The sequence below is a fragment of the Lasioglossum baleicum genome, chromosome 3, assembly GCF_051020765.1.
Source record: "Lasioglossum baleicum chromosome 3, iyLasBale1, whole genome shotgun sequence".
Classification (NCBI taxonomy): domain Eukaryota; kingdom Metazoa; phylum Arthropoda; class Insecta; order Hymenoptera; family Halictidae; genus Lasioglossum; species Lasioglossum baleicum.
In genome coordinates this window covers 5,418,803-5,432,829 of record NC_134931.1, presented here as the reverse complement: position 1 = coordinate 5,432,829, position 14,027 = coordinate 5,418,803, and the positions used below count along the sequence as shown (strand labels likewise).

The following is a 14,027-nucleotide window of genomic DNA, read 5'->3' as shown; positions in this document are numbered from 1 at the left end:
GCAGGGTGTTTGTATATGAAGTCTATGCGCCCTGTACAGGACATTCAATAATTCATTGAAGTCTTCGTTGTAGTTATGACAGTCTTCAACTAGCATCGCGTGATAATGACGTTTCTATTTCATTAATTAGGTCCTCCATTATTCGGTCAACAAACGTTTAATGGAAGTAAGTTGGCACAGCGCTATAGGTAACCAGCAAGTAATTTGCTACACTACTTGAATGCGTTAACTGCTGCGTACCAGCATATCTAATACAGTAAATTAATTCTAATTCGTAAATTTTAGTAAATGTTTCTAATTCTCTCTCTTTCTCTTTCTCGTAAAAATCAGTGGCTTTCTCGATAGAAGTGACCTGGTAGCGCCATTACAGCAGATCGACGAAACCTCTAACGAAATAGTACCATTGATTGTATGTTAGGTGGAGCGACTGATTTTGAACTGTGGGTATTTTAATCTGTGCGTTTATTTTAATCTGTTTATACAAATAGAATTCTTTGGTAGCAAATCAAACGAATGAATATTAATAATGTGACCGAAACTATTGTACAAAATTTACAACTAATCAATATTAAAATAGAAATTTACATTATCGACATCTGCCTACATTATCGGCATCCGCCACAAAAGAATAAGAACACAACACAGACCACCGACGAGACGCGCGTGAACACTAACCCACCGCTAGAGTACACTCACACACCGCTAGATCACGTGTACGTACGCGAGGATTGCAAGGGTCCGGGCATCCACCTCTGATTTCTCGATAATGCAAAGACGGGACTTTTTAGTAGTCAAAATCGCCAGATGAAAGATCAATCTACTGCGCTGTTTGCCTCAAAAGTCGTTCTTTTACGTTTCTGAGCAATGGTTTTGCAATATTTGGCTGCATGTTGCCCGTCAGATGGCGCTGCAGTCACGCCGGCGTACTAGCCTCTCCGACGGGCAACATGCAGCCGAGTATTGCAAAACCATTGCTCAGAAACGTAAAAGAACGACTTTTGAGGCAAACAGCGCAGTAGATTGATCTTTCATCTGGCGATTTTGACTACTAAAAAGTCCCGTCTTTGCATTATCGAGAAATCAGAGGTGGATGCCCGGATCCTTGCAATCCTCGCGTACGTACACGTAGTCTAGCGGTGTGTGAGTGTTCACGCGGGACCGTCGTCTGCAGGAAAAGGTCCCCAGTCCCCGGCTATCAGACATTGCATCTTATGGACTTTTTTGTCTATGCTTCGAGGGGTTCTAGTTGTATTACCGATAATTCGCAGATTTGAAGGATTTGAAGGAATTTTAGAAATGAAGTATGCAATAAAATACTTACGAAGTACTATGTACAGTATTGCAGTAACATAGATTGACCTACATCATCTATAGTCTGGATACCGACACGATCAGTAACACCGACGAGAAAACTGCCAGTACCGACATAGATAAGTCTGTGTCTCTGAGTTTGAATACTTCGCTACAAGAGGCGCCCCTATCATCTGCTTATTCCTAAGTCTGTCCACATGGTGCAGCACTATCGCTTGAGTAAAAGTTTGGCATTGTTTGGCAGTGAACGCCTTGGTGTTCCTCTTTCTCCCAGTCGAATAATGTTTTTAAACATTAATAAAGAATTTATGTGAATTTTGTATCTATTAACTACTTTAAAAAGGGAACATGTCGAAAGTAAGAAAAAGTGCACAAAGTTTTAAGGTAATTGTGCTTCTTTTATATTATTATTGTTTTTTAAAATGGATGTGCAATATTCCTGTCAAATACTTCAGGCATATTATGAATTAGATGTACTTTCAAGTAATAAAATAAATTATAGAATGACGAAACTTCATCTGGTTCATCTTCCTCCCTATCATCGGATGAGGAAGTAGACATGCAAGATTTGAAATCAATTAAAGAGTATTTATCAGACCGTAGAGAACTAGCTCGTCAACTTTTCAAGTCTGTGAAAGCAGAAAAAATACAATTGATGTTACCTCAAATATTAAAGGTATAATCAAATCAAATAATAAAGATATTTACATAACATTCTCATTTGTAATATGTAAAATATTTTCTAATCATTGTTTGTAGAAAATGGATTTATGTCAATTGGAAGAGTGGTGTGCAAATGAGTTAGGTGGTATGTCTAAAGCTCGTATATTATGTATTTTAAATGGGAAGACTATGACAGATTCTTCAGATACAACTGAATCTGATGATTCAGGTATATTGAAAATTAAAGATGGAAATCAATTATTATTAACATTAGAAGCATGGATTTTAAGACTTAGGTATTTCATATAATTATTTTTGTGGTAATAGGACCTTCTTTAGAAATTATCTCAGACACTGAGGAGTGGTTTACCGACGAGGATCTACTTAAAAAGGAAGAAGGTTCTCAGGCTGTTAAAGGAAAAGTGAACAAAGATCGAGTTAAACAAAAGGGGAAACATTTGACTCAAAAGAAAGGTGACAATAAATTTAACAATAAGAGAACTCCTGATAATGTTCCCAAAAACGTTCAAATAAAGAAAGAGGAAGATATGGATAAACGTAAAGAAAAAGAAGGTGATAGTCTATTAGACTTGTTAGAATTAGAAATGCGAGCAAGAGCAATAAGAGCTTTAATAAGGAAAGAGGAAGATATTGTGCCAAGTGCTGCACCAACTGTTGAAGATAATAATGCTGCGAATGCTAGAAATAAAAGTGAGAAGGATGAACAGAAAGAAAAAGAAAGTTGTAGGAGACAGTTGGAAAGAATTATTGGTGCTCAACAGAGCAGTAATGTTGAAGACGAAGATGTAGTATTAGTCGTCCAACCAACTACCACCATTGAGTTATTATCGAGTGAGAGTGAAGGAGAAACTCATGGCGGAGTACGTATAAATAAAAAATTGCAGAACGAACGTGTTATGGAAGCCAAAGAAAATGTTGATCTCAAAAATAAGGAAACAAATACTGCACAAAATTCGTTGGATTCATATAATTCAAAAGAAAATAAAGTTACAGATAATGCATCCGAAACACATAAAAATGAAGGTTCCAAACGGCTTCATAGTGATAATTTAACTGATAGCGATGCAAAAATTAATACAAAAAGGAAAAAAGTAAAGAAAAGATCACATACGAAAGAACAGCAAAAGAATACAAGCTCTAAATCAAGCACACATAAAGTCAAATCGCATAGTGAAAGTCAACACAAAAAGAGTACGAAGAATGATGCGTCTAATAATGAAAATGTTAAATCAAATGAAAGTGAAGTCAGCAATAGTAATAAGCCAAAGGTCCATGATAAGTTAGTATTGAAAAAGGAAGATCAAACAGGAAATACAGAGGCAACAAATAGACTAAACTTGGATGAAGAAAAATCCAGCGATTTGGATGAAATAATTGATTTAGACAATTACTGCGACATTGACGATATAGAGAACAGTGAGAACGACAAAAATAAGAAGAAGCAAATTAAGAAAACTGAACAAAATAAGTCTGAAACAGAAACGCTCCCTGCACAAAAGTCAAATGGAGCTGAAACGTGGGCAAGTCGATACTATCAAACGGATGATGTTCAGAATGTGATCAAAGACTCGAAAATACAGTCAGAAATACGTAAACGGTTAAGAGAACGACAAAGGTTGTCTAAACTAACTGGCTCCCCAAGTAAAAATTCACCATCCTCATCGCCAGTGATAGAAACTGTAAATAAGAACACTTTAGAGGGACATCCGCTGGGTTCTGTGGATGAATATCTAGCTTTAAAACAAACTGCCACTGTGAGTCTTAATAGCGGTGGTAGTAGTAGTGATTCTAATATAGCTAGTGATAATGTTGTGTCTAGCAACAACTGTACTGATATGAGAACAGCTGATGAAACTGATCACACGTCAGGCCTCTATTCTAATGAACAAAAACGTGATCAAGCAAGAACTTCGAATACAAAGAATGAAGGGATCGTTAATACAGTTGTAAATACAAATCCCGGTTAACCTGGCTTGTGTATTATAAACTTATTCATTGTATTCAAAATCTTCCATAAATAATTAATTACGTTAATTAATTACATTATTTATTTAAAGAAAAGATTATACATTTGTAGCATTGTACGATGGCTACAATGATCTTTTATTTAAATTTGAAAATTGCATCATTTAGAGAGATAAAAATAATAAGTACTAAAATAAAAGCTACATCACATTAATATTGTAACATAGATACAATGTGTAGAGTCAGTAATAGTTAAATTGTGAAACTTTATGACATTTGACACTTTTATAGACAAATTTAAGAAAAGAAACAGCAATAAAATTTCATTTCCGTCATTAATAAGATTATATAGTGAATGGTCATTAAAATGAGCTTTATTGAATTTCAATTAATTTGAATACAATCGTAATGCATTGTTGTGTTGAACATTAACTCACTTTTACAACTAAACTTTCCTCAGTGCTGTGTAATTAGCAATTTTAAACTATGTGTATTGAAAGAGAAAAACTAAAGAAGTTTATTCTTTACGAAATGTTTATTTTGTGTGAAATCAATGGCTCCCACAGCGACCTTCTCTTACGATTTTATTTTATCAATGGATTCCATGTGAATCTATTTCTACTAATCAACATTTCTTTTTCAATGAAGTCAGAATGCTGCAACGATTGTCTCATTAAGTTACTTCTATCTCCTACAAACTCTATAATTTTTTACGATTTACAGTACCCTCGAATGTTATAGAATCTTTGCGAGAAACAATTAGTGCAGAAGAGGATGTACTAATAATTAAATTACTTTAACATATGATAGAATGAAAGAATTTCTAGAACCGATTGCATTCAGTATACTCCGTAGGATATCATTATATCATAGTAGTGAAGCAGCATTTTATGCAACCAAAGGAACGAGGGCCAAATTCTCGGCTAGTCGCTTCCTAGAGATTCAATTGTCCACAACATTGTTTCTCATTCTATAAACAGAACGTCGATTCCAATTCAAGCTGCAGCTTTGCGGAAGTAGACACGGCTTGTCGCGCCAACACGCGTGCAATGCGTCGCGCATTTATTGTGTACGACAGAAACGATATTGCACGACCTATGTATACCTACGATATGCAGCGACTGCATGCACACATAGTGTCATTGACTCAATCGCCGTATGACTGAATGCTGCGGCGCGGCGGGGCGTTACGACACTGTTGGAAAGATTTTTCAAAACCTTGCTGACGGTCTTGGCATAAGGAACTTTCGATCGCAATGGGTGGTTCCGGTGCCGTGGAACCTGGAAAGTTTCTCCGCGACGATGCAAATAAGAAATACAAAAAGGGAGGGAGAGACCGGTAACTTCGAAGAGGGAGTAGAAAGGTCGATAATGCTCTGCATCGTGTGAGACAGATTGTTGATGAGGCTCGTGCAGAATTTAAATAAATAATCCCACCGGCGTTGCGTAATACCAGGAATTTCTAAGATGATCCACTTCCGCGGAAAGTCACATTTACAATTCCGCGACGCGATCGACCATTTAACACAACGATAAATATTAATGTCGTCGACAGCGCGTTTCGTCGCGGATATTTTTGTGACAGTCGTAATATGGAAACTAACGTGACGACGAGATCATACGATCCCGCGGGCTTATCTTCCGTCTAGAAAATGTGCTTCCCTTTCTTGGCTTCACGACGGCTAGCGTGCCGATAACATCGTCGACGCTAATGACGCTGTGCAGACCTGTCTAAATTAACTTGTGCGCCTGAAAGTGCATTTCCTCACGCGCCTTACCTTAGTGCCTGCTGGAATGACATAATTTACTTGATCGAGTATACAGCAATTTTATGAATTGAACTGGATTGTTTCGAATCGGTTGCTCCTAAAATGATGATCGACAACAGGCTTTTAAGAACGTGTTCCAAAAATGCTACTCCAAAATTTTCGAAGTTGATGAAGTTGCAAAATATCTTAAGGTTTTATCGGCCGATCGACTCCAAACTTGTGATGTTAGTGCCTGGATGTAATCAAAATAATTCTTTGGTAACTCATTGGAAAGTAGAGAAATGCGTACAGGCAAGTTCGATATGAAGAAGTTTGGTAGTTCTACGGCAAAGAATTGCAGGAGTTACCCTGAATCGTATTGATCGTTATACTATCGTGTTCTACATTAAAAATAATTGTTGCGAAAGCTGGGAACTGAAATTTCGTGTGCAGAAGCCTCGTTCGCGTAATTGTATCTATTTTCTAGTTAGTCTGCATCAAATTCTCGGCTGGCTGTGTGTAATTATTCAGCCACCGGCTTTGCGAAGCAATACCGAGCTTCGAACTTACAAGTAAAACGCAAACTGCGAGCGCATAGGTGTTGACTGTACCAATATTAACGTAACGTTGACGATCATTTCTCGAGCAAACAAGCTCGTCTATCGCCGAACGTGACGGATCGTGTGGAATGAAGGATTCTATACTCCTTTCACGTTGCCGCGACGTGTCGCGCGCCGCCTGTCGCGCAGCTTCGCAACCCCCGCGAAATTTTCAGACCCGTGTGCAAAAAGGAAAGAACAGGGGGAGGTCCGTAATCCTTCTATGAGCTCGGGACAGACATCTCTCGACACGAGCGTGAACAAATTTCCTCGAACTCGTCTCCTTTATCCGAACAGTGGGTAGAACCCCTGGCGTGTCTATCCTTTAGTGAACACATTTGGGCTGGGGCTGTTTACGAACGCGTCTTGCAGAAAATCATTCTCCTGGAGACGCGCCACTCTGTTTGCCGAAGTGTTGTTGACACATGCGCCAAGTACGCGCGTGTTTAGACGAAAAAGTGAAAGGGAACGCAAATCAAGAGTACCGCCGCACAATAAAGGCGTTTCATCACCGGCCGGAGGTGAAAAAATGGTTCCGCGGCTAGTAAAAAGTGGGCACGGTTCTTCATGCGTGTAGTAAGTTCCAGTTTCAAGCGCGTACTCACATTCCTGCATCACTATATCACTGCGTGCGATGTACCGTTTAGCGATAATGATCGCAGCAACAGTGGTTGCGCTCTTTGCGCTATTTCGCTGGAAATAAGCGGTGCCCCTCTCGTGTCGAAACAGTTCCTTTCGGTCATCACTTTCCAATACGTTTCAGACTCGCTCTTATTATTTTTTATCGAGATTTCTCTAACAGGATCGCGGTTCAACAAACGATCGCGCGTTACCGCAATAACTGGTTGTACGTTCATCAACGTGTAATTTGTTACGCGATTTCGCGTCGGGCGTCGAGTAAAAACGCTCGTGACCGAACGCAAGCGAGGACGATCGAGTGACTCTCCCGTATGAATGAAGGGTTGTCGCGTAAAAACCCGGCGAAAATGTAATTTCCCGTGGAATGTCGACAACGTTCTATCGGTATTAATGAAATAGTTCGGCGCGCGTAAATTAATTGTCGCGCCCGACACGCAAAGCAGAGAAGAAGGTACGTGATGCGTAGCGGCGCTCACCGCGGGAATCGCGCTGTTGGCGGAAATAATAGCGCGCCGTGATTTCGCGATAACATTGCAACGGGTGCAATCGGCGCGAGTGTGTACAGTGGGAAGCTCCTGACGTAACGCGACGGCGGATTTCCACGTACGTATCGAAAGGAAAAGGGGGAGAGAAAGAAAAAAAAACACGACGTGGCGTGAACGTGAAAGGACCTCCTTATTCGTTCTCCTCGTGACACTCGACGGAAGGCACAATGGAGATTGATGCAAGCGCCAAGTCACGATTCTTTAAATTCTAAAACGAAAAACACACCGCTCCAGATTGCGTTGCGCAACGAAGCCAGACGCGTCCACGCCGAATCGCAGCATTCGCCGATTTCTCCGAAATGTCTCGCGGCTCGGCAATTTCTGCAGAACGAGGAAGCGTAGAATCCGCGGACAGATTCTCTTTCTCCTAGAGTTACCGATCTATAAATCCTAGAAATCATGTTGTACACACTCACACAACATGACTGGCATGTTTGTTCAATTAATTGCTCCGACTTCGCACGGAAGTCTCTCTGCACATGCTCAACTATTCCTCTAAAAAATTAGGAACATCGGCACATACTTTGTAAGTGAAGAAATGCTTGGTTCTATATCTAGAAAAAGTACAGGATGTTTATAATAAGGTAACTGCACTACTTAATGACGAACATGTTTAATGGTAAGTCATGTAAGAGTAATATTTTTTAACGTACCCTCGCTAAAAATTTTCACGATACAGAAAATCCTTGATCTAAAAAAAACCTCGGGTCCGTGCTGTTTCATAGATCGTGTGGTTCAACTTCTTTGTGTAGAAAGACGTCGTTCTGCCGCAAAACATCCATCTTTAGCTTCCCTCTGCAACATCTTTATTTCTGCGCTTCACTTCCCGAGTAGTCTGTTACTTTTTGATGAGAGATCTTCTTAAACTTCGCGATACGGACCAATACACTTTCGTGGAGTTCTCCCTCGCGTTTTGTGTTTCTTGCGAGGGCAGTGCTCCGTATTATGCGAAAGTTTTCCGAATTCTTCAAGGGGGGGGGGGGGGACGGCCGGTTTTAAAAAGTGAGCAGAAACATTGTAGAAAATGAAATTTCCAATCTAGATGCTGGGAAGGTAATCTTTGGCGATCGAGAGATTGTATGGGGTGTCGGATATTGTCGGAAGCGTTAGTCACAGACGATTATAGCTTTCTAAGAGTTATTTACGAGCAACCTTTGGCCGCCTTTCAACGGCACAGCCACGAGATTTTTTCCTCGATGTCGATGTCAGGATTAAAGTATAAAGTATAAGCAGCGTACCGGGAAAATAATGCGTTCGCCTAAAGAAAGGTTTACGTCACAATCGAAGGAAACGTAATCCGCGCTTTGCAATCAACATACATACTTGACCGTACCCGTACGAGAGGGACATTGTATGTATTTGCATGGTTCCCTTTTATACCCAAACGGATTCCGCACGCGGGCCGCGACTAATCGAAGAAATCTCTCTCCCTCTTACGCGAACTTCCTAGACCATTAAATATGATTACCTGGCTTGCTGCATGTTAAATAACGGGATTTGCTAACCAACCGTCCGCGCGTCCCGCTGCCCGGTACGAAAGTATCGGTTAGCACGCCTTTAAAACTCGCCTGGTCTCGAAGAGATAAACCCGGCTAATGGTTATTTCTTAACGACTTGGCAAGCATTAAATGGCGGCCAGCCGCCCTTGCCTCGTCGCAGTTTACAAACCACCCCCTTAAAAAGGTGTACATAAAATCACCCGTTCCTCCGCCATACGCTACGCTCCATGAAAAATCCAATCTTCCCGGTCAATAGTTAGTCTATCTCTGTTCTTCTATTTTCTTACCGTCAAAAGGAGAAACGTGATTGGTGCGACTTACCTAACATTACACTGTAATACTTTCGAAGTTTGTTCACCTGTGACCAATCGTACTACACAAACATGTAGCCGTACCTGTTTTGGAAACTGTGCCATATAGTATTTACACGGTCGTTCGAATCGTTATCCTCATTACGTAGGCGTTGATAGAGCGGATTATGTTTTTCTGCACTGCTCGAGCAATTTGCCATGGAAACATGGCACTATTTGTACTATGAATTAAAACGTATATACGTCGAGAATGAATATATTAACACTTTCACCGCCATGTCAGTCTTACACGACCGATACAATTATTTTACTTTTGAAAATCAATTTTTACTGCGATCTACTAAATCACATTTTATTAGGATTTACATGGTGCGAGAATGTTACAAAAATCATTGTCATTTCAAGACTTTATCTTATCTTTTTTTGTATTATTAAATTTTGTGCGAGTTTTACGAGAGCATTGATGTGGCACTCAATGTGTTAATAACCTGGATAATGGTGCCGATACTTAAGTTATCACTACGTGAATGGCTCAGTTACTAATTAAGATACTGAGTTGGGTATAACACTTGCCGACATGAGCACAGTAGCGGGGATAGCGGTTCGAGTGGTGGAGGCCCGTAAGCAATCAGTTGTCCACACACAGTTCAGATCTTTACTCTACTTGAAAAGGTCTGCTTTCATTTTTCAAAAATATTTAAAGACACGTTCCACTTTGTTAACCTTTCAATCGGAATGTCGTGTGAAACGTATCGTCAACATTCGAAACAGGATTAAACAAATATGTATATTGCCCAATTCTTCTGAATTCAATTTCTCCACTATGCAGCTTCAAATTGGAGAAAGACGAACTCTTCTAATTGTTTAGTTTAATCATGACACTAACACTAGAACTACCAAGCCCGTCAAAATGACAATTGGAACCACAGAAATGTCTTTCTTAGGAATTTTTTAGGATACTTCTTTATATGTTCAAGTATTTATGTATAACCAAAAAATCGTATGAAATCAGAATAAAATTCAATAGCGGTAAAGAACTGCACGATCTAAGAAAAACGAATACATATCTGTTCCACAGCGGGGCATAGTTCGCGAGGGGCCAAGAAGCTCGAGCTCGGGTATATCGGTGTGAACCACTACTAATCCAATTACAAAACTTCTTTATTTTTCATAATTTTTTTACGGGACTTTCACCAACTTATTTGTGGCATTTTTCTGATTAAAATGGCACTGAACACGATATAATTTGAACTGAATCGATGACGTAGAATCGGCTACCTCGGTGTTAGTACACTATTAAAGAAGAAGTAGCTCTGTTGAGTGCATTAGTTGATTGTTTCGTTCGATAACCGGCGGTCACTACCGGCGCGTCAATATAGAATATTTCTTCACTTCAAAGAATGTCGCCAAAAATTGAATACACGACATTAGACCACCGGAATTCGAAGCAAAGTTGGCCGGCTGAGTTGCCGCGATCCTGTTTACTGCTATCGGTGTCCTCGACACTATAATATCTTATGCGATCTAGCCTGTGATTCGCGAAGGTGAACAACTGATAGCCGATGCAGTTCCACGATCGATAGTTGGGAACGTGAAACACGATTGTGCCGCATCGATGCGCTTTCCCTTGATCGTTGGACAAGGTCGATAGACCGGATATTCGCGCTGAGTATTCGTCAATGGTCTCGAAATTGTCGTAAGCGAGTCTCCTCGTTGCCGGCGAATTCGCTGAAATAAGCAGGCAGGCGAACTCACCTGGTCACGATAAGCTGCTAGAATTCCACGAGGTGCGCCAGCACGTCGAGCGGCTCGAGTGTTGCGGGGCTTCCAACGTCCGCGGAACCCACTTTCCTAGATTTTAAAATCCGTTTATCCGTCCCGGAGTCACTTTCAGTTTCTATCTGGCATCAGATAAGCGCGTCGCGAAACCAGGCTACGTGGAAAAAGAGTGTACTTGCTTCGCGGTTACGTGAAGTTGCAATTTTAATACGCGCTCGAGAGCCGAGCGTTTCCTTAGCTTACGAGCAAAAATATCTCGGGGAAAATGTTCATCGGATTCGAATCGGTGATTTTCGACGCAGTTTCTACACTAGCAAGCAAATTTTAAGGATACCAGACAGTGTCGAAATCGCTCAAGAAAATCGATGCACTCGAGAGATACGCACGTTCTCGTAACGTCCAGGTTTTCGCGAGCCGGAGCGGTTTCCTTCCTTTTTTTCTTTTCCCTTTCTCGACCCGCAATCTGTGCGTGGTACCATTCGCTTTAACGACCGCGCGAACGATACGCGTCTCTTTCACCGGGACACTTCGCTTACGGTAGATCAGGTGTATCAGCTAACGTAACATTAATCGGTGAAAGTGCCGCCGCGGCGATTCCTCGCGATCACATAACCGTTATAACACGGTTTTCCTTCTCTCGGGCAATCTCGTGCGAGTTATATAATAGGTGTGCGTTATGTATAAAAAATATCGCTTTATTTATTTGTAAAAAAAGGGGAGGAAAACATTTATATAATACAATTCGAAGTTGGGATCACGTTGAATACAATGTTGGTGCGTGCGACCGACGTTCGTCGCGAGCAAGGATGTTCGCTTGACCGGTGGGTGTCCATGATGTCGCTTGGGACCGGTTCCACGGAAATCAGTTGTCGATCGGCGATCATCGATCGAGTCATTGAGAAGGTCAAAGACTCCCAACCTCGCCTAAGCTCTCTCGGCCAGCCTTTGCCTCAAAAGTGCTCGTAACCGCCGAGTTCATGTCCGCCGAATCCGCCTCCAAAACTGCCGCCACCGAAACCACCTCCACCGAACCCTCCGTGGCCGTGCTCCTTCAACAGAATCGGCACAGGCTCCTTCACGACCACGGGCACTTTAACGGGGTAGGGCACTGGCTTCGCCACTGAGATCGGCACCTTGACAGGTACCTTGACCGGGTACGGCACCTTTACCGGTACCTTGACAGGGACCTTCACGGGGTAAGGTACTGGCTTCTCGACCGGATAGGGGACGTGCTTCTCGACGGTGACCGGGTAGGGTTGTGGCACATGGACAGGGTACGGTCTGTCGATCGGTACTTTGATCGGAACTTTGACGGGATAGGGCACGTGCTTCTCGACCTCGACTGGATACGGCTCCGGCACGTGGACGGTCTTCGTGACCGTGACTGCCTTGATGTGCTCCGCCGATATGCTCTCATGGCTGCCTAAACCGCCGCCCAAACCGCCGCCCAAACCTCCTCCGAAACCTCCTCCGTAACCGCCTCCAAAACCGCCTCCGAAACCGTGGTCCCCGAGGCTCAGCTCCAAACCGCGTTTAGGTTTCGACTCATTTGGCTGCGCCTTCGACTCTGTCTTTTTCACCTCCTCTGCCGCAACCGACAGCACCAGGCCGCAGACGAGCAAGATCTAGAAAAAAATCATTCAAGCGTTAGAACTGACTAGAATAATCATTAATAATTCCGAATACGCGTTCTCTCTAAACTAAATGAATGACAGTGGTTGCGACACGAGTGACAGATGCTGATTAGAGCTCTTTCTACAAAACGATCACGAGCTCGAATTTTGCCGGTTAGGCCGGACTGACTTGCGTTGCTCGACTACCGAGAGACGGGAAAGTTCAAGTGGCTGTGGCCCGACTGCAGCTACTCACTTTCAGCTTCTCTGTGCTGTTCATGTTGGTCGACAGTGAGCACACTGATTCCTCGATGGCCTACCCCCGCTTTTATAGGGGACGCAACGGCCAGTCCAAGCCGGGAACTCGAGCGTGCCGATGAAATCGTTGCGGAGTAGGAAGTTGAGAGGAGGAAAGGAAGAGAACGACGCCGTGGACGACGCTTTCCTACGTCGGCTTTTGTCAGTCAACATTTAGCAAGTTGTTTCGTGTTTCGTTCAATTTCTTCCTTAATGCTGCCGAAGCTTTTAGAGCCGCGGCACAGATCCTCCGACGAGTCTCGAAATCTTTCGTTTCTACTTCGTGTAGGTCATGTCTTAATTTTTTTGATAGTCAACCTACACATAAGTATATTATTTCCCCTGTGACGCGAACAATGTAGTGTATTATGTGTCAACCAATAGTAAGCCTCTCTGAAATCATCCAATATGGCTCTTTTACTATTATTACTGTATGTTGCAACCCAAGTACAATAACATAACTTGTACATTAATGAATTCAGAAGGATTGGCGAAGCTTCATAATTTACACGAAACTCTCCTTTTTCAGTGAAACAATCACTTCCCCGAATGTCTTGTGCGTATTCACCTTCAGCAATTTGTACCATCCAAAGGAACTTATTGACATCGTCACTAATAGCGAACAATGTAGTGTATCTATAAACTGAGAGTCTGCTCGGTTGAATTTATACTTTAGAGTTCGATGAAACTACCGAGCTACGCGTATTTCGTGCACGAAATATTGGAAGAGATCTTTATAGAATAATTAGCATAGAAAAAGCGAGGAAATTGTTGTAATTGCGGTTCAGTTCGCCGAATTCACAAGGATTCCGCGTCGATCGCGTTCGAACTTTCTCGTTACTTACCGTCGTTCTTCGAGTCGTCAAGTTTTCAATTACAGGATGAACCGGCGGAGCGAACTGGCGCAACTAATACGGATTCAACTCCACTGCCTCTTTTTAATCCGATTAGTGTTCACAATACGTTTCTACATCTCTGTACTCACACCCCGCTCACCCCTCCGGAGCTTCATTAATATTAAGAGCTTAATTAAAGCG

The 14,027-nt window shown here is 42.0% G+C and overlaps 2 protein-coding genes across 2 annotated transcripts; one reads left to right on the top strand and one right to left on the bottom strand.

Moving 5' to 3' along the window:
• The first annotated feature begins 1,526 nt into the window (after positions 1-1,526).
• On the top strand, positions 1,527-12,680 carry LOC143221910 (uncharacterized). Its single transcript, XM_076447570.1, has 4 exons — positions 1,527-1,695; positions 1,814-1,987; positions 2,071-2,203; positions 2,302-12,680. The coding sequence occupies exons 1-4, from the start codon at positions 1,660-1,662 to the stop codon at positions 3,960-3,962; spliced, it is 2,004 nt and encodes a 667-aa protein (XP_076303685.1). The 5' UTR covers positions 1,527-1,659; the 3' UTR covers positions 3,963-12,680.
• On the bottom strand, positions 11,755-13,110 carry LOC143221912 (uncharacterized). Its single transcript, XM_076447572.1, has 2 exons — positions 12,950-13,110; positions 11,755-12,705 (listed from the first exon to the last, which is right to left on the bottom strand). The coding sequence occupies exons 1-2, from the start codon at positions 12,971-12,973 to the stop codon at positions 12,031-12,033; spliced, it is 699 nt and encodes a 232-aa protein (XP_076303687.1). The 5' UTR covers positions 12,974-13,110; the 3' UTR covers positions 11,755-12,030.
• Positions 13,111-14,027: the final 917 nt, after the last annotated feature.

Coding starts and splice junctions, on each gene's coding strand:
- LOC143221912 (XM_076447572.1), bottom strand. CDS start 12,973: ATGAACAGCACAGAGAAGCTGAAA. Junction 12,706..12,949: donor ACAGCACAGAGAAGCTGAAA/GTGAGTAGCTGC, acceptor ATTTTTTTCTAG/ATCTTGCTCGTCTGCGGCCT.
- LOC143221910 (XM_076447570.1), top strand. CDS start 1,660: ATGTCGAAAGTAAGAAAAAGTGCACAAAGTTTTAAG. Junction 1,696..1,813: donor AAAGTGCACAAAGTTTTAAG/GTAATTGTGCTT, acceptor AATAAATTATAG/AATGACGAAACTTCATCTGG. Junction 1,988..2,070: donor TGTTACCTCAAATATTAAAG/GTATAATCAAAT, acceptor CATTGTTTGTAG/AAAATGGATTTATGTCAATT.